Raw genomic sequence first — 19614 nt, forward strand, 5'->3', positions numbered from 1 at the left:
AGGCTCCAGGCCAGATTTCAGCAATCACCCTCCGGGGAGGGGCCCGCCTCCCTCTCTACAGCGAAGGGAACTGGTGAGGAGTCCTCAGAGTGGCCCGCGCGGAAGTGGAGGCTAGGTTAGGGGAAGGCTCAGAATTCTCCGAGGGAGGAGAAAGCCAAGGGAAGCGGTGGGACCGTGCTGCTGAGCCGCCGATCACCTGGAGGGGAAGGCAGGTTCAGGCTACGAGGTCCGGGGAGCCCGTCGCGCAGCCCCGGCACTGAGGACCCCAAGATCCCGGCTCAGGGCTGCGGAATTCTAGAAGGCGGTGGGCGGAGCGGGACTAGGCGGAGCTGTGCGCGCGCCCCGGAGCCCGAGGGGGGAGGTCCGAGTGCGGCGCGTGACGCGGGGCGGGGCGACAGCGGACAGCGCAGCGGAGGCCGCAGGCTCCAGGCCGACCCGGAGGTCCCGTCCCGCGGGGCGTGACGCCCCGCGTCCAGGTCGCGGCCCAGCTGGGGAACGGGCGGGGGGCGCAGGCGAGGGAAGGGCTTGGGTGGCTGACTCCCGAGGGCCGGGGCGAGGGAGGGAGGGACGGGGGGCGGGGCGTTAACTGAGACGGCGGCGCAGTTTCCCGCAGGCGGGGACTCCGGGGCCGCGGGCTGGGGGCCCCGGCAGCGTGGAGTACGCGCGGGGCAGGGTCCGGCGCGGCCCGGGCCTGGCTTCGACTCCGGGAAGTGCTGCCTGGGAGCGACACGCTGGCCACACCTTGCTGGTGGCGTCCCGGCCCGAGGCCCATCTGGGACCTCCCGGCACCCCCCACGCCCGCGGGTCCTGGGACGGGCAGCAAATTTTCCCAAGCCTCAGCTTCTGCTTTCGAGAAATGGGCGTAGTAACTGGGCCCGCAGGGGTCCTTGAGGAGGTCGGGACTAGGGCGGGGCACGTGGGAAGCACAGGTGCCTCTGGGGCCCTAACTCCAGGCCCCATCCTTGCGCAGTCAGGCTTCGCGCTAGACCCACGAACGGCAGAAACTAAGGGAGGCGATGCGACTGATAACGTGCGGCCAGAGCCAGAGACCAGATTCTGGACGCCTGGGTGAGGAGCTCTTCGTACCTAAGTCGCCTCTAACTCTAACCCAGTGACTTTTATTTGGCCTAGACAGTGCTTTTAGAGGTTGCCGACATTTAAAAACTGACAGGTTTCATTTTTTCGAAATTGTTTAGACTTCCTTCTGAAAAAGCAGAAGACCTAGCCACACGGAGTTTTTCCCGTTATAGCGTTTTTGCACAAGGTGCAAGTACCTTATTTATTGTTCTCGGTCGTGCTGAAATGCGCCTGTCTGGAAAGGAGCCAGAGTGCGTGCCCACCCTCATTTTTGCTCGGATGGTAGCTTTAAGAAGGCTGTGGAGGGCTTCTTTGGCCAAGTGTCTATGGAAAATGAGAAGTCTCCTCAGAGACTCTACGTGTGGGAGAATATTCCCTCCCTCTCCCACCTGGGAGCAGATAAGGTCCCTCTGAGTGACAGTGTCTGGCCTTCCCTCCCCCACCTCACCCGGGGCCCCGGGGATCTCCTTAGAGATCTAGATAACCAGGCAAGATTCAGGCCAGGGTGGTGGCACTGTAAAGTTTCCAAAAACCCTTGTGCAATTCAGGTATAGAGAGAGGAGGGTGTTCTTCGGGGCTGCTAAGTACCAGTGCCGGAGAGTGGTTTCGCTCTAACGGTAGAGAGAAGTAATGATGCCCTGACGCACTTCTCTGCCCGCTCGGCGCTAAATGCTTTCCTTGTACTCACTCAGTCCTCCCGGCCCTGCTGAGGTTGGGACAGTGGTTCGCGCCTCTCGCGGCGCCCCGGCTAGCCAGCCACTGCAGGCCAGGATTCAGCCCCGGGCAGTCTTGCTCAGGGTCCCTCCATCGGCTGTGCAGTGTCAGAGCTTTTCGAAGTGGGCTCTGGCCTGATGCCCAAGCAGAGTGGTGTGGGAGGTGTGCTCACATCTGGCTGCCAGGCCAACATGAGCAATTTGGGGAGAGGAAGTTGGTTTAGCCCTAGCCCCACCACTTAACGAAGCTGTGATGTCAAGTGTAAAATCTTCATTACGCCCCCAGACTGACAGTGAATTCCCAGCACTAAAATAACCTGACCACACCCTCCTGCAGAGCTCAGGCAACGGCGTGGCCTTGGCAAGGTGTGCCAGTTCACTGGGCCTAACAACTTAAAATTAAACAATTATTTTTTTAACCGGGGCGCGGGGGGGAAGGGGGAGGGGGTCTGGGGGGAGGGCCTTTTTATTAGCCCCTAAAGTCTTTTATTAATATTTTTATTACACTCTTTCAAATGTGTGTAACCGCTCCCTATTTTGGCGGCCTACTACGTGCTGGAAGAAGGCTCCAACCCCTCTTGTTTCATAAAACAGGATGAAGAGCCCCTGGCCCAGGTCCCTGGAAATCTGAGGGGTCCACCTCCTTGGTCAGGGCTCGTAACCAGTGTTGCCCCCCACAGGCCTGTGGGCACCCCCTCCCTCCCCTCCCCCGCCATGGCCCTGGTCAGCATCAACGAGCTGCCCGAGAACATTCTGCTGGAGGTGTTCACGCACGTGCCCGCCCGCCAGCTGCTGCTGCACTGCCGCCCCGTCTGCAGCTTCTGGCGAGACCTCATCGACCTGGTGACACTCTGGAAGCGCAAGTGCCTGCGGGAGGGCTTCATCACCGAGGACTGGGACCAGCCCGTGGCCGACTGGAAGGCCTTCTTCTTCCTGTGCAGCCTCCGCCGGAACCTCCTGCGGAACCCGTGTGCTGAAGGTGGGCCCGGGGCTGCCCGGGGCTGGCTCCCTCCCTTCCCTGAAACCCAGGGCCTTTGCCTCTGCGATTCCCACACTATCTGGAATGTTCTCTCACACCCCTAACACCGGACCACAGGCCCTTGGTTCCTCCTCATTCTCTGGGTTTCAGTTCCGACACCTGCCCTGGGCCCCCCCCCATGTGGACACCGTGCTCCCCCACATCTGTCCTGTCCGTTCCAGTCAGTTCCTTCCTAGCATTTTCGTAACCTGTAATTACCTGTTTTATCTCGTGGTTTGGGGCTTTTTTTCCCCCTTTGCTACAAACTTCAAGGTCCAGAGGCCTAATGGGTCTTGTCACCACTGTGCATACACCCAGTGTCCACAGTGATGTCTTCACATAGTCAGTGCTTGCAAAACGTTTGTTGAGTGAATGAACAAACTGCACGTTCACTTCTCCGTGTCTAGCTCAGTCTAAGCTGCCTGACATGAGGGTGTCCTCTGTGCCAGGCACTGGACTTCACAAATGTCATTATCCTCCCATTGTCCCCATGACCCAGAGGAAGGAAATGAGGATTTTCAGAGGTGACTGCAATCACCCTGTTTAACTTATGTTCTCTTGTACTTGCCAGGGTCTTTTTCCCTCATTGAGCACTTATGGCATACCAGGCACCAGGCTTCTTTTTGGGGCTATGGCAACAATTAACAGAGGCATAGTTTGTACACTTAGAATCCCTGTCGTGTCCATTTTCTCTCTTGATCCTCACAAGGACCCAGAGAGTTGGCCAAATAAGTAGGGTTGGCTCCATTTTATAGATGGGGAGTGTTAGGCCCCATGGTGAGGACCCTACTGAAAGATCCAGAACCGCCCAGTTGCCCAGGCCTGGTCCTGACCGATGAAGGCCCTCGGGCCCCTCTCAGAGGCCCCATAGGCAGTGGCCCAGACACTCAATCTCTCCGCCTGCCCCAGATTCCACTCAGAAGCTGCCCAGCAGGGCCGCCAGCTCAGCTCACACGGCTCCACAGAGCCCGCCTACAGCCCTGACTTGCACTGCGTTGCGGGCCGACAGCCGTCAGTCCAGCCTTGCTGCCTTGCTTGGATCTCTCCTTGGGCCTAAGCTCGGCACAGCCCCACTCCTGGATTTCTGTGTTATTCCCCTGTTTCTCTCCTGGCAGGCCCCAGGCACCTGGGGAATAGGTGTGGGCTCCTAGTAGAGGGAGCAAGAGAGCAATTTGGAAAAGCTTCCTTGGTGATTGTTCCGGAAAGCCTTGGTAGAGTTTTTTTAAGGTCCTCTCAGCTCAGTCTGAAAGGGCAGACCAGAACCTGCCAAGCCAACCTGGTGGGGATCACGAATACGGGGTTACCACGTGCCACCAGCACCAAGGATGCTCACCTTCACGGTTATCCCTCCCTCCCTGGGAAGAGGGGGGTCCGAGCTGGCACAGCAGCAAACCCAGAAAATCGGTCCTTGGGCCCCCCTGGATCTTGTTACATAGTTAGGGTGTGGGGGAAATGTCAGTCAAGTAAGTGGTCTGCGTTGGGACAAACTGACATTAGTCATTAAGAACAGAAGTGTTATCACTTCATAACTTCCTGTTTTGAGAACTGAAACTCTGGTATTTCCCAGAGCTCCTCATACATGAAAGAAAGGAAAGGCTAGTTTAGAATTTCTGGTAATACCGTTTGTTTGGTTCCCTTCCACCCCCAGCTTCATGCTAGGAGTGAAGACAAAGTGGGAGGGAGGGGGTCCCAGATCAGAACTGATATGGTGGGGACAGGTGGAAATGTGTTGGAGGAAGGGCACTCTGTAGGGGTGCTCCAAGGCACAGTTGGGGTGCACCCTTGAGATGTGAGCGTGAGCAGGCCCTACCGACCTCAACCCCCCCGCCCCCCAGCCCAGGTGGGCAGGACCGGACCGGACATTGACACAGGGGATCTGACCTCGGCTTCTGTTTCTCCCTAGAGGATATGACATCCTGGCAAATTGACTCCAATGGGGGAAACCAGTGGAGGGTGGAGAGCCTCCCTGGAGACCATGGCACAGATTTTCCGGACTCCAAAGTCAAGAAGTACTTTGTCACATCTTTTGAGTAAGAGAAACCACTGAGCTGGCGGTGTGGAGGGCGAAAAGGGCCAGGACCCCTTTTGCCAAATTTCAGGCCTAAGTGAGGGCCTCCCTGTGCAGCTGGAGGAGGGTGGTTCCCAGACGGGCTCAGTCTCCTGCTTTCCTAGGGCACGAGTACTCAGTGGCCAGGATTAGTAGCAGTGGGGGCTGGGAGCCGCTGGTGATCAGGGCAAGGCAGAGGTGTCCGCACGCTTCCTCGCCTAGGAACGGGAGTTCCTGGAGGTGCCCTCATTGGGGCTCTTGAACTAGGATCACATGCCACCTAGGCACAAGTGGGTCAGAGCCCCTGCGCGTTTCTCATAGGCCAGCGCCAGCCAGAGGCAGCGGTCCTGCAGCAGTGCGGGGACACTGCTGGGTCCCGGCCATGCAGAGCACACCAGGAACGTGAGCCTTTCCTTCTGCTCCCCAGGATGTGCCTCAAGTCCCAGCTGGTGGACCTCAAGGCCGAGGGCTACTGGGATGAGCTGCTAGATACCTTCCGGCCTGAAATCGAGGTTAAGGACTGGTGAGTGGGGCTCGGGCCACGCTCTGCATCCTTCCCTCTTCTCCTACTGAGAATACCTATCGGCAGGGCCCACTCTGTGCCTGGCGGCGTCCTAGGGTAGGGGCTGCCCTGGCAGCCGGCACTTGCTCATTCCGCACCTCCTGGCCTTCCCGCCACCCTACATCAGCAAATGTTCTTTTCAGTTTACAGATGGGGAGACTGAGGCCTACAGATAAGTTGTCACAAACAGGTAGTAGAGCAAGAGGCAGCAGGACCCAGCCTCCCTGGACCTCGTTCCCATGCCTTCCACCCGTCTGCCTCCCCTCACCCCTCACTAGCCCCTCACCGTGCATCCCTCAGCTCTTTCCCAGGTTCCTGCTCTGTGCTCAGAGCTGTGCAAGGCTCTGGCTTCGCCCGTAGCAGAAGCAGGACCCCAGTCCCAGCCAGGCCCCAGGCCCATCACTCTAAGGGTAGGCGGTGGGGTTTGAGAAGCATGCAGAGCTGCAGAGGTGTGGACAGCAGGGCTGAGTGGAGGGTGAGCTCTGTACCAGCCCCCACCACACAGGCCACCCCTTGAATCTCCCACTGAGTCCCCAGTCTGATCCATTGTAACGTACAGGTGGCACAGCTCCCACGGCCCAGGCCTTTATCTCTGCAGAGAGCCTCTTGCTTTGTTAAGGGGAAGTCTTCACTGGACACCCAAAAGGGTTGCCACTTTGCTCTGATGTGGCCCTGCATAGAGAGATGGCTGACCCCAAGGGCACAGGAGGGTCCAGAGAGCAGTGAAACCAGCTGGGCCTCAGGGGCAGAGCAGGGAAATCCAACTCAGAGCTCCAGTCTCTGGGTCTGCTGCCTGCCCGCCTCCAGGGCCACCTTCTTTCCGGGGGTGCACAGTCCTGAGCCCCACCCTCCCCCAGGTTCGCTGCCAGAGCAGACTGTGGCTGTACGTACCACATCCGAGTCCATCTGGTGTCGGACAACTACATTGTCCTGGCCTCCTTCGAGCCCCCGCCTGTGACCATCCATCAGTGGAACAATGCCAAGTGGACAGAGGTGAGGCCTCACCTGCGTGCCCTCACCACTCACTCCTCGGAGCCCCTGCCTTCCAGCCTGGGTGGCTCTCCCCTGCAGGACTTGGCACCTCCCCTTCCCCTCTCCAGTGGAGTGATCACCCCATCTTGTCGCCTCCCCAGTCCTGGTGATCATTACTTCTTCCTCTCCTCCCAGGTCTCCCACACTTTCTCGGATTACCCCCCAGGGGTCCGCCACATCCTCTTCCAGCATGGGGGCAAGGATACCCAGTTCTGGGCAGGCTGGTACGGGCCCCGCATCACCAACAGCAGCATCATTATCAGCCCTAAGATGACCAGGGACCCGGCCCCCTCCACAGCTCAGCCTGAGACCATGCAGGGGTAGGTGAAGGCTGCCCGCCTCTCCTCCTCACTTCATCTCCACCGGCCCTTCTGACATTCTGTCATCTGCTGGCCATTCATCCGTCCTCTGTCTGGGCCAGTCGACTTCCAAAGGTCCCCTCCAGCTCAGCCTATAGTGGGCAGTGAGGGCCCCTCCCCCGGGAGCGCCTGCCCCAGTTCCAACCTTGAACAAACCCACGTTTGTGGTTAATTCCTGCAATATACTCTGACATTTTGTGACAATAAATGTTTTCAATAAAACCAGCCTGGGGTTGGGTCTAGTGGTGGGAGCCCTTAGCACTTTGGTAGAGAAGCAGCCCCTCCTCCCGGGTTAATTTCGTTTCTCCTGTCCCTCCCAGTCCAGTTAGTGATAGCCCAGCTCAGCCCTTGGGGCCCTTTATTGAAACAACTCACAGCACAGTATTTGAGACACAGACAGTGTTGGCCGGCCAAATCCCAGGAGGCTAAGACAGAAATCAAGGTCCAGGCATCCTTCCCTGTCCTCCTGGGGAGAGTTTCTCCGCGAAGGCAAGCAGACCTGAGCAGCGCCGCGCTGGAGGGTGGGTGGTCTGGACACACAGGCAATAAGTGCACTTGGAATCAGGGGGGCCCTACAGCACTGCCCGAGGCGGGGGGCCCCCAGTGTCCAACAGTTGCAGCGTCCACGGTGGGGGCAGGCGCACCCTCAGCTGCTTTTATGAGCTCGCTCTTCCACGTACAGCTGCATCTGGTAGACAGGGACACACAGCCGAGGTCAGGAGGACGGCCAGGGCACGTCCTCGGGCAGGGCCACAGGCCCCTGGCACACACGTCTCTGCCTAAGCTTGGGGTCGTGTGGCGCAGCCGCCGGTTAAGAGAAAGGGAGTTTGGAGCCTTACACGGCATTCCCTGGTCATCTCCTCTGAGCCTCGAGCCACGTGTGAGCCTCTGGCAAGGGCTCCGCGTACCTTCGGTAAAGCCGACCAGGTCCCCGTGCGGCTCACCTTTAAAATGTCTGACGTCATCGTTTTTAGTGGAATCAGCCGGGGGTCGTGCATGTGGACATCCTGCTCATCCGCCAGGATCCAGGGAAAGTCCTAGGGAGGGGCCCAAGGGAAGGCGGTAGAAGGGGGCTGGACCGTGGCCTGCCCTCACTTCGCTACCCCTTCCCTCCCCAGAGCTGGGGTCGTCAGGCTTCAGGGAGGAGCAGAATCCCTAGGGAACTCCCAGCATGACAGACACCCGGGTTCGTCCCCGAGAGAGGCCAAGTCTACGGATGCGAGCTGGGCTGAGAACCCAAGTGACCTCACCAGGCCCAAGCACCGATTCTGAGACTGGTGGGCAAAGCCCCCCCCCGGACCCTGAGCACTGCCGCTGAGCTGGCAGCCCCAGCACACGGCTCCACCCTCGTCTCCGTGCTGAGTGCCCAGGTGGGGCCATGACAAGCGTGTGGCCACACAGTTAACACATAAGAAAAAACCACTGGATGCCAGGCGCTGCCGTAAGCAACGTAATGAGCGCACTGTCGGCGACACCCCTGCCCACTCACAACTGTGGCATCTGGTTTTCAGAGTCTCCAGCTGGGTCTCCCTGCCCACCTTCCCTGACCAGTCTCCTCTCACCTTGATGACCTGAATCTTCTCCATGTTACGAGTGGCAGCCTCTCTCGTGTGCACTAAGACCGTGAAGGTACAACCTAAAGAGGCGAGAGTTTGGTCGAGGCCAGGCCACCTCGTGCCTGCACTGGGCATAGTCTCTTCCCACCCTCCCTAGCTCGGCAGCCCCCCCAAAGGAGAAGAGTGGAAACCAAATGCAAGGACAAGAGACGGTCAGTAGGGAGACTGAAGCCAGGTGGAAATCAGGGTAGCTTCCTGGAGGAGGTGGACTCTCAGGTTCTAAAAGGCAGGAAGGAAGAGAAGTGGCTTGCTGCAGCCAAGTAGGGACCTGAGAACGCAGACCCAAGCCAAGGGAGCCATGCACATGCCCGAGGACAAGGGCATGGGGGTGAGCACACCTGGGGGGTTGTGGTCCAGAACAGCATCACATACACTGATCTTCAGGATGAAGGCTCGGAGCAGCTGCTCCACATGAGACAGCAGGGAATCTGAGCTGGAAGGAGAAAAGGAGGGTCTCCCATCACACTGGTGCCCCTCCCACCAGCAGGCAGTCAACCCTGGAAGCAGACCTGGGGGTCCAGAGCCCCTCTCTGCTTCTGAGTGTGTTGGTTTCTAAGCACCTGGCTCCCTATCTTGTCTACACAGTTAAAATCATCTAGGGAGTTGAAAAACACTGTCGAGTCCCATCCCAAACTAAGTCCGAATGGGCCAGAGGGAGCACCCGTAGGTCCTTCTAATATGCAACCTCGTCTAAGAACAAGGACAAAGCCCAAGCCTCTTCATACCCCAGGACACCAAGCCAGAAAGAGAGAGGGCTTGCCCAAGGCTACACAGCAAGTGGGGAAAGACTCCGGCGCCCCTGACTGGAAGCCAGCAACTGACCAGCCAACACATTTGCCCAAGGTCAGCTTCTGGTTGCCTATGGACTGGACATAGACTGGGAAGGCAGAAAACTGCGTTTGTGTCCTGGCTCTGCCACCATTTGGGTCACCTTAGGTAGCTCATGTCATCTCTCTGGTCCTTGTCCATCTGTAAAATGACGTCGAGACTAGCCGTTAAGCAACACTGTGATTTTCCAGGTTGGACATCACAGAGGTTACATGGAGAGCACTGGGTGGCCAACCGTGGCTCAGCTGCTAACAGGCCTTGTTAGGATAGCGTGCCTTGCCATTCTCCTCTTTACCAAGCTTCCTGGAGGAGGTGAACTTTCAGAGGGGTTCTAAAAGGCAGGAGGGAAGACAGGGAGCTTGGTGCAGCCAAGGAGGGACCAGAGAACGCAGACCAAGCCAAGGTATTCAGGGGCTGCCCTAAAGAGGTGAGCGTGAGGGCTGTTTCTAGAGACTTCACACCAGCCAGCCAGGATCGCAGGGAGAGGCAGCTTACCTGATGGACAGCAGTGGAGGCTGGGTGATTTCAAAGACGAATTTCTCCACTGGGCGGTGCTCTTTGTCCAAAATTACTACCACCACTTTCTCCACATCATTCTGCAACAACAGGAATCCCCTACTCCAGAACCGGGTAACCCACACACCACCGCCACCTCCCTGCCCAAGGAAGGATGGGAAGGGCACACTCACAGCCCCGCTCAGCTTCGAGGCTGAGGGTCCCTGAGAGCCCAGAAGGAGGTTTGAGAAGTTCAAGTAGGCACCCCCTGTCATGAGTGGTACAGACTGAGAGGGAAGAGGACCCCTGGGCCCCATGGGGGTACATCTCAGAGAGCAGGACAAGATAGAAGGAGGAAACCCTGACAGGCCAAGCCCAGACAGAACTTGGGGGCGGGGAGAGAAACAGATGTGGGAAAAACCCAGAACCCTCTGGGGCAGGCAGGCCCCACCCAGCCAACTCCACTAACCAGGGCTCCCGGGCACAGCACACACTGATGTGGCTCATACGACCTGAGTTTTGTCCCTGGGCGGGGGTGGGCTCCAGGGTATAGGAGACAGGCTTTTGGGTATAGAGTCATGGGGACCCCGCACGGTCCCAGCATCACCCCATCCTGGAGCATTGGAGGAGCAGACTGGGGGTGAGGTGGGCTGGGGGACTTGGTGCCCTCACCTTCTCCAGGAGTGGCTTGACACAGTGCAAGGTGTCCTGGATATACTGGTTCAGCTCCGGGTGGCAGGACATCTGTGCACAACCCCATTAAGGCTCGTGAGGCCCGAAGCACCAAAGGGGAAACCACCCAACACCCCTCTAGGAGCCCGGGGAGGGAGGCCAGCAGTTCCCTGGGGCTCCCCACCCAAGACACTGACTTCCATCATGGGGCTAAAAATTGCAGATTATCCAGAGAGAGGGAGGAGTTCGAAGAATTTAGTCTCAACATCACCACTTAATACAGCATTGGGGGTTTCTAACATGGGGTCCGTGACTCCTCCAGGGGCTGAGAAGTCCCTAAATTGTGTGTATTTGGGCACGCAGGCATTTTTCCCAGAGAAGGGATCCAAAAATCTAATCAATTTTCAAAAATGAGAAATCTGGAACTAAGAGCTATGTGGCCTCAGGTAAATCACTTAACTTCTCTGAGCTTTACTTCCTTCATCTGTGGAAGATCTCCTAAAGACAAAGTGAGGAGTGAGATAAGCACCCAGGACACAGCAGGTGCTCAGTAAACGCTATTCTGTGTTCCTTTTCCTTGTATGTCCTTCAAGCTTCCACCACCTTCCAGTACTGGGTCATTCATTTATTCTAACATTTACTGAGTGCTTCCTAAGGGGCTGGCACTTCTAGAGAGTGGGGATGGGGAGCACATATTTACGGCTTTGTCTGCCTTTTGACCTAAGACAACCCATTACGATGAGGGCAGAGAGAAGGTACCAGAGGTTTACAGGAATCGCCTTCCCAAAGCAACCACTCACCAGCCTCAGAGGCTCTTTTAAATACAACTGTGCTCCAAGGGCAACTCGGATCCCAGGGCCTGGTCCCTAACTTGGGGCAAGGGCAACTCCAAGTTCAGAGGGGATGGAAAGAAAAGTCACTGCAGTAGGGGTGGGAGGCTGTCAGGCTGTCAGCTGAGGCTGGGAATTGGAAGGCAAGGCCAGGCTGCTATAGAGTGGAGGGGGAGAGAGGGGCTGAGCCTGAAAGTGGAGGACGGTTCAAAAATTCACCCCCTACCCTCTTTGAGGTTCGCAGGTGACCCACTACCCCTAGCCCAGATGTGGGGGTTCACCTGGACAGGCACGTTGTACTTCTTACGCTTCTGGAAGATGCCCACCGGGTAGACCTCGCGCACGTAGAGGATTAGGTGCACGGCCACCTCCAGGAACTCGCAGAGCACGTCGGCCACCACTACGAGGGGACAGAAGCCAGTGAGCTCGGAAAGCCCGCCGGCTCAGGCCCTCCCTCGCCCCCCACCCCGGGTCCACAGGCTCCGCCTCCCTACCTTGACCAAAGTTGAGGTCCTGACGCGTGAGTGTGGTCATCTTTACCGCCACCTAGGGGGTGGGGCAGGAGTGGGGGCTAGTTCCAACGGGCCAGGCAGCCGCAGGGTCCGCCCGCCTCCACCGCCCCTCCCCTCCGTCTGGAGGGAATGCGGGCAGGACGCCCCCCCTTCACACAGAATCACGGCGGCTAGAAAGGACCCCCCCACGCTGGCGTCATAGCTCAGGGACATCAGCTGCGCCCCGATCAGCTTCTGTCTACTGGCCCCCTCGCCCTGCTGCCTCGGTGGGTAGGAAAGGCCAGAGCTGCGCTCGCAAAAAAGGGCATAGCCACAGAGGGAACGGCGGGTAGCGCAGGCCCGCGAGCGTAAAATGGGACGCGCGGAGAACGAAACTAGGCTGGAATAAGACTCCCCCCGCTCTGCCTGGCCGGAAACCTCCTCGGAGGGAAACCCGCCCCTCTCCCCTCCCCCGGTACCGGCTCCGGCCTCGGGGCTCGGCCCCAGCGCTGGGAACCACCGACCCAACCACTCGCGCCTCCCGCTCAACCAGCGGCCTGGACGCCGCTCCGTGACGTCCCCGGCGCTCGGGCAGGTCCTAGTGACCGCCTCCGGCCACGCCCACTTCCCCGCGCAGCCAACCGTGGGGGCGGGAGGGAGCGGGAGGGAGCGGCGGCCGGGGGGCGGGGCCTGGGAGGGGCGGGGCCCGACCTCGGCGCCAAGATCTCCGGGCCCTGGAAGGCCGAGCCTGCGCCGCGCCGCCTCCCTTCGGTTTGGGGTGCCCGCGAAAAAAGACACCTTTGCAGATCTCTACGCATTTTGCTCCCCAGGCCATTTTTCTCGCTTTGGGAAGCTCTGAGAGGGGGAGGTTAGGTGTTGCTGGTGAGGACCAGGTAGAAGGCACAGCTGGGGACTAAAGACAGCGACATCTGCTAGCTCCAGAGTCACCATCTCCGGACCTCAGCTGCCCAACCGAAAGCGAATCCGCCGGCTCCGGGGGCGGGGACAGCGGAAGACAGGGTGCACCAGGGACGCCCCCACTCCCGCCCCCACCCGGAAACTAAATGCAGCCTGCGTTTACCTCCCAAGAAGATAAAACCTCCCGGGCCCAAGCGTCATAGCGGTAGCGGCGCTTTATAGGGCGCTGGCCGTGTGTCAGGCACCGGGCTAAGTGTGCCAGCGGATGATGTCACTAAATCCTCAAAACAAGTCCGTGCGACAATTACTATGATTGTCCCCACTTTACAGTTGAGCGAAACGAGGTTCAGAAGGATGAAGCAACCTGTCCGAATCACACATCTATGGAGGGAGGGGATGCGTGGAGTTGTTCTCCACCACTACACTTTACAGTTCTGGAATCCCTTAGAGACACGAACTCTGGAAGGGCTGAGAGGCTCCTGGGATATAATAATAGTAATATTAAAATCATCACTAACACAGATTGAACCCTTTATCTGTCAAGCACTGATTTCTTTAATTCCCTCATTAACCCTCAGAGCTAAGCACCCATTTTCCAGCCCCACTTTATAGATGGTAAACAGGCTCAGAGATGTTCCCTAATTTACCAAAATCACACGGCCGGTATACAAACCCAGTTCTGACTTCTAATCTGACTCCAGAGCCTCAACTCATTTTCAGCCGCTTTATTCTACAGATGGGAACACTAAGGTCAGAGAAATTGCTGTGAAATTATAGGCAACAAATCATGCCCAGAAGCCTGGGGACCTTATCCCTGACCTCCAGGGACATAAGAGCTTGTTAGGAGTCATGCCCACCCGTGGGTACACAGATCTCGCCAGGAATGTTTATTGGTTACAGCTCAGTATTGGAGACCTGTCCCCCTTTCCACTCTGGATGCCTTCAAACCTGCATTTGCCCACTTTTGATGGGGTGAAGGCAGGGGAGAGGATAAATAACTTGGCCCATTAAGCCAGGAATACCAGTAAAACATTTCTCAGAAGCAGTCCTTGGAAATCTGCATCAGAATCCCTGGGGAGCCCATTAAACACCTGGAACCCAGGCCTCGACCTATGGACCAGTCTGGGCACAAGGCAGGGTACTGGCCCTTTAACAAGTTCCCAAGGGGCCCCGATGCCAAAAAAAAGTATAGCAGTCTGGGCTGTTCCCAAGGAAAGTCTGCATTTCATACCATTTCCATGCTTACCCCAAAGTGAGAGATGATTTATTTCAAGAATTGATGCACCTGGCAGTCCATTTTGGGCACAACAACCCTTCTCAAGACTCGGGGACCCTGCCCATGTCATGCCATGTAGGAGAAGACCATTTGCACACAGAGCCAGCTGAGCAGCTCACTGGCTTATAAACAGCATCCTCTGGCTCCTTGAGATTTCATCATTGTGGATACTTTGGCACTGGAGAAAGCGAGGGTCCTTCTTTGCCCCTCTCTGGGGCTGTTCAAGCAGCTTTTTTCACTAGCAACAGGAAGTGGCAGTCGTAGGGGGGACAATTCCTTGTAAAGGGTTTCTTAGGACTGGATCCAGGGTGGGAAGTTCAGAGTCCAGCTACTCCTGTGGGTGGCCTCCAGGGTACAGTGTGAGCAACGTGGGGACTCATGCCAGGCCCCCAGCCTTAGCCCCCTGCTCTGAGAAGACACAGTGCAAGCCACCTGTAGGTCTCCTGACCCACAGAGCTAAAGCACTTCAAAGAAAACATGGAGGACATACGACCCAACACTCAACATTTTTCAGATGCAGAAAGCGAGGTCCCAAAAGCCTTTGTTTGACACCGGGGCACCTGCCTTGTCAGCTAGAAACCCATGGACAAAATGCCTATGTTTGGGGCTTTGAATTCAAAGCCAGCCATCAACAGAGGAAGGCAGGCCGGGACACAGATGAGAAGGGATTCAAATTGATCTCCCCCCTAACCCCAAAAAGGCCTCTGTCTCCTCGTTTGTGAAATGAACAGGCTGGACAGATGTTCCCTAAACCCCTGACAGCCTTGAGTTCCATGGGGGCCAAGAAGCTGGAGAGGGGCGGGGGGCTGGGGCGGGGGGGGGGCTGGGGAGGGGGGCCGGGGCAGGGGGAGCTCTATGAGGACTCATCTGTCATTTTTATCCATAGGGCTCTGTGGCATCTGGGTTTCTAGATCTTAAGCACATCAGCATGATGGATAGTCTTGGGACCCAGATTACATTATGGGGTTAATTTATTACATTTTTGAATACCCATTTGCTGGGAGACTGTTTTTCAAAGTTATTTGCATATTTTTCACCATAATGACAATATGTAGGAGGGCATCTGGGAGGAAAGGATGGATGTTTAGGAGGAGAGAGAGAGCTTATTTGCCAACTGGAGCAGGTCCCTGAAGGTCTGCAATGAGGACAGAAAGAAAATCACTCCCAAGAGACATTTAAATTGAAACCAAGAGAAGTAGGCAAGATGTAACAAAGTCTTGCAAAGACCAAGGCCTTCATGGGCAAAGGAGGATTCCTGGGGTCCCCTGAACAAACATGCAATGAGTGAACTGGGTAAAACAACGGGCAATGAAGTGTCCAGAACCCTAAGATGCTTCCAAAGTCCTCCCAGGCTGATCACAAGACACAACATTCGTCTCATCCCGCTTAAGATCCTAAGACACCAAACACGGGGGGGGGGGCAGCCACAGAGAGTCAGCCACATATAGCCTGGTGACAATCCCACTGGTCCCCCGCTGCTCAAGGACCCAGCCAGTTGGTACACCACACCGCCTTAAGCAGAGACCCAGCCTTGTTCATTCTTTCGGTCTGGCACCTTACCCAGTGCCCGGCCATACCGAGTTCTCAGTGAGTGCGTGCAAATGAACTCATGAAAGACCGGAGAGAGGAAGTAATGGTGCACAGTGACTCGCTGCCACTTGCCCCACTTGAATCCTAACTTACTCTGGATGAGAACAAAGACCTGGGACTTCAGTACCTGAGCTACAGGTGGCGGTGCGCAGAGAAGAGCAGCTTCCAAAAATGAAGCAGGAGCTGGGGGAGGCTCACTACGTGCCCCCTCCCTGCACCCACCAGGCAAGGCTGCTTCTGTGCCTGACACGCTGCTCCTCTCCCCACCGCTGCTCCTTAGCCAGCTGGGAGGCCCTTCCCTCTCTGAATCTCAGTTCCTCATCTGTAAAATGGGGTAATGGTAGGACCAATTCCATAGGGCTGCGGGATGGGGTGGGCGGGAAACAAGTAAGATATTTGTAAAAATGCAAAGTCCACAATGCGTGGCACATAAATTCTCAGCTGGTGCTGTTATGACAACGAGATGAAGAGCTACATGTGCGAAGCCCCTAGAGCAAGCACTCAGCAACCAGCCGCCAGGCTTTTCAAAACCCTATGTACAACACCCTCGGCTGCACCCCCTTCCCCATTTCCAAAAAGGCAGCCCCCAAGGTGCCCTAAGGGAGGACACGCATCCCCATGGCCAAGATGCCTAAAGACAAGGGACCTCGGCCCACGCGCAGCTCCTCCCCGCCCTACTCTGGCCTTCCGAGCTGAGGCCTGACCTACATGGCTCCCCAGATCCTCTGCTGACCTCAGGCCCAAGCCAGGGCCCTGCCCTTAGGCCAGCAACACTGGGTGCTCCCAGCACCTCGGTCAGGGCAGAGCCCACTCATGCCATCCCCTCCCCGGCGTTTTGCCGACTCCCCAATATCACTGACCCCTTGTCGGTCAGAAGGACCTTACAAATCATCTCTGCTTAAACTAAGAACCTCCACCCAGAGACACAAAACGTCTTCCACAATTTCAGGGGTTCCTGGGCCCTCTGAAGTCATCCCAGACCACAGGGTAAGAGCCCTTGATCCAGCGTGACTGCCCCCTTTTTTTAAATAACTGCTTTATTGAGATGTATATCACAAACCATAAAGCTCTCCCTTTAAAGTATGCAATGCAGTGGTTTTTAGTAAGTTGTGCAGCAATCAGCACTAATTCCAGAACATTTTCATCGCTCCAAAAAGAAAAACCCCACACACAGTAGCAGTCACACCCCCCTTCCTCCCCTTCCTCCAGCCCCGGGCAACCCCTAGACTACTTTCTGTCTCTACGGGTTTGCCTATTTTGAACATTTCGTATAAATCATACAACATGTGGCCTTTTAGATCTGGCTTGTTTCACTTAGCATGTTTTCAAGATTCATCCACATTGTGGCGTGTATAGGTATTTCACTCTTTTTATGGCCAAATAATATTCCATTGTATGACTCCACCACATTTTCTTCATCCACTCATCAGTCAATGGATATTTGGGTGGTTTCCACTTTGGCCATACAACTCTGGGGAAACTGAGGCCCAAAGTCACCATAACCACGATGGGATAGGAGTCCAGACCTCTCCTAACACCTGTCTTTTCCCACTGCATCACTCTGGGACAATCCAGAGAACAGAGAGCATGACAAAAGATCGCCCCACTGGTGAACAGCCAGAGCAGCAGCCTTTGAACCACAGTCCGCAGTGAATACCTGGCCACAGTTTCATTCCTGAAAAAGAGAATCATGCCCACAGACACCCCTCTCATCCAAGCCACCATCACCTCTTCCCAGCCACACTGGGAAGACTTCCTGTCTCCCCACTTTTGTCCTTGCCCTACTGCAGTCTATTCCCAACTTTAGGAATTGGAGTGAATTAATTAAAGCCTATCAGGTCATGTCTCTACTCTGCTCAGAACTCAGTCCATCCTGGTGCCCATCAGGCTAATAATATGATAATAACAATAGCACTTAATTTTTCTAGAGCATTTGCCATGAGGCCAGGATCTTAGGAACACTTATCTCCCTACAAAGGCCATCGCACTTAATCCTTGAACTCTAAGAGTCAGGGATGATGATGAGCTCAGAGAGTTCAGGCGCCTTGCCCAAGGTGATCAGGAATGGCATCAGCAGATAAGCCCACGCATCTGGCCTGACCACAGAACGGAGCTCCTAAACCCCGGAGCCGTGATTGCGACATTCTACAGGAAGAGGAAAACAGTCGAAATGGAAGCCACTGGACGAGCTCTGGGCGCCAGGCAAGAGAGCCGCTTCTCGATCGCGGGGGTTCCGCCCCACCGCTCTTTGATCTTTGCAGCGCCTGTGGCCCCACTGACCCCGCCGTGAGTTATGGGGGCCGCGGGACTCATAACACAGCATTCCCGGACTCCCAGGGTCGTCGGGACGCGGCGCCCCGCGCGGTGATGGATGAGCCGCCCCAGGGGTTGGCTTTGTCCCGGCTGGGTTGGGCTGGGGAGCATCAGACGGACTTTGGACGGGGCGTGGAGAGAGGAAGACGGCGTGTGTGTGTGTTGTGTAGAATTGTATTTCTCCTTTCCCTCCCGGGGGGTGAGGGGGAAACAGCAGTGCGGCCGTCAGTGCCCGGGATTCCCACATGGTAACGTTTGAAGACCCCCTATACCCCTACATCGAAGAGCGACCTCTCCTAGAACCCCGCCCCCCCGCTCCGCGCACTTTTCGAAGCTACAAAGGCCCCGCGGTGCCCCGTCCCGCCCTCCTCGCACCGGGCGTTTCTTCCGTCCCATTTGACAGCCTGGGCGGAATAATCCTTTTGGGGACTGGCCGGCCCCTGCCCAGCCAGACGCGGCCGCAGCTGAGCGCTCAGCTCCGATCCATTGTTGGGGTCCGCCAGAGACCCCCTGCCACGGCCCTTTGTCGCCCGCTCCCGGCGGGGCGGCTCCAGATGCGCCACCGCTGCCCGCGCCCCGCCCGTCCCACGCGCTCCGGGCAGCGCCGAGGCGGCTCTTACGCACCGGGAGGAGTGGGCCCGCCTCGCCCGGTGCCCGCACGGCCGCCCGGCTGCGCCCGCCTTTGTCTGCCTCCTTTGTCTGCCCCGCGCCCTCGCGGCGGCGGCGGCTAGGCCTCTGGGGAGCGGGCCCGGAACGCCGAGCGCAGCTGGCGAGGGCGCGCTGGCCGGGAGCGCGCGGGGCCCGGGCCGGGCCCGGAGCTGCCCCTCAGCGGGGGGCTAGCGGAGCCCGCTCCAGCCGCCCCTCCCCCGCCCCCTCCCCGCGCGCCCGCCCCCTTCCCGCGCGCCCGCCCCCTCCCCTTCCCTCCAGCCCCACTCAGCCTGGGCACATCCTCCTGCCGCCCGCGCATCTCTTCGCGCGGTCTCCGCTTCGCGGCTCGGCCCTCCGCTGCGCTCGGCTCCCGCAGGCGCTCGGCCCCCAGCCCCTCGGCCCCGCGCCCCTCGGCCCCCGCCGTGCCGGCCGGACAGGTAAGGCATGGCCTTGGCCCGCCCCTGGCCCCGCCCTCCCGCCTCACCTGGTAGCGGGCCCGGACAAAGGTGGGCTACCTGGCGCGCTTAGGGGCGGGGCGCTCGGGGGACTGTGGCCGGAGGTGAGGATCTCGCTTTCTTCCCCGCCCGCCCCGCCCTCGGAGCCGTCGGTCCGTGTGTCCGCCGCCTCCGCTCCTCGCAGAGTCTCCGCTCGGCTCCAGACTCTGCTCCCTGTCCCCGCGTCCGCCCACCTTCCGCTGGACGCTCACTTTTCTACGCTCTGACACTTTGCCTCGCGTGCGCCCTTGCTAACCCCCCCCCCTCCTCCTTGCCTTCTCCCTCTGGGACCGCGTCTCTCTTTGTCTCTCTGTCTCTGAGTCTCTGGGTGGTCTCCCAGGCGGGGGAGTGGACTGGGGAGTCCGCCACCGCTCGAAGAAGCTTCGAAGACTCCCTGAGCTCCGGACAGAGCTGGCAGGCGTGTCCTCCTGCCCCTTTCGAGGCTGCCCCGGGAAGCGAAAGTATTTCGGGGGGAGGAGGTTCTGGGTGCGCCCCTGCCGGCACAGCCGGTGGCCCCGCGCCCGGGCCAGGTCCGCGCCCTTGCAACCGCGACGGCCCCGGCTCAGGCCCTCTTTCTCCCCATTGGCTTTTCTCCGTTCGCGCACCCGGGTCTCAGCCGCCTCCGGGAGCCAGGA

The 19614-nt window shown here is 57.9% G+C and overlaps 2 protein-coding genes across 8 annotated transcripts; one reads left to right on the forward strand and one right to left on the reverse strand.

The window, feature by feature from the left end:
• The first annotated feature begins 322 nt into the window (after window positions 1-322).
• On the forward strand, window positions 323-7033 carry FBXO6 (F-box protein 6). 6 transcript variants are annotated; one of them, XM_040645772.1, is made up of 7 exons: window positions 323-476; window positions 971-1068; window positions 2385-2769; window positions 4712-4838; window positions 5283-5378; window positions 6275-6410; window positions 6585-7033. In XM_040645772.1, exons 3-7 carry the CDS (start codon window positions 2505-2507, stop codon window positions 6771-6773), a joined length of 813 nt encoding a protein of 270 aa, XP_040501706.1. In that variant the 5' UTR covers window positions 323-476; window positions 971-1068; window positions 2385-2504; the 3' UTR covers window positions 6774-7033. The 6 variants fall into 6 exon arrangements, with proteins under 6 accessions (XP_040501706.1, XP_040501708.1, XP_040501707.1 ...); XM_040645774.1 differs by having other exon boundaries at window positions 2471-2769; XM_040645773.1 differs by having other exon boundaries at window positions 324-476; window positions 975-1068.
• A 116-nt stretch (window positions 7034-7149) lies between these two features.
• On the reverse strand, window positions 7150-19354 carry MAD2L2 (mitotic arrest deficient 2 like 2). 2 transcript variants are annotated; one of them, XM_008694725.2, is made up of 9 exons: window positions 19255-19354; window positions 11744-11795; window positions 11531-11649; window positions 10420-10491; window positions 9748-9848; window positions 8763-8857; window positions 8371-8444; window positions 7753-7845; window positions 7150-7496 (listed from the first exon to the last, which is right to left on the reverse strand). In XM_008694725.2, the coding sequence occupies exons 2-9, from the start codon at window positions 11781-11783 to the stop codon at window positions 7455-7457; spliced, it is 636 nt and encodes a 211-aa protein (XP_008692947.1). In that variant the 5' UTR covers window positions 11784-11795; window positions 19255-19354; the 3' UTR covers window positions 7150-7454. The 2 variants fall into 2 exon arrangements, with proteins under 2 accessions (XP_008692947.1, XP_040501712.1); XM_040645778.1 differs by lacking the exon at window positions 19255-19354 and adding an exon at window positions 12220-12365.
• Window positions 19355-19614: the final 260 nt, after the last annotated feature.

Source organism: Ursus maritimus, unplaced genomic scaffold (genome assembly GCF_017311325.1).
Source record: "Ursus maritimus isolate PB19 unplaced genomic scaffold, ASM1731132v1 scaffold_32, whole genome shotgun sequence".
In the NCBI taxonomy this organism is placed as follows: Eukaryota; Metazoa; Chordata; class Mammalia; order Carnivora; family Ursidae; genus Ursus; species Ursus maritimus.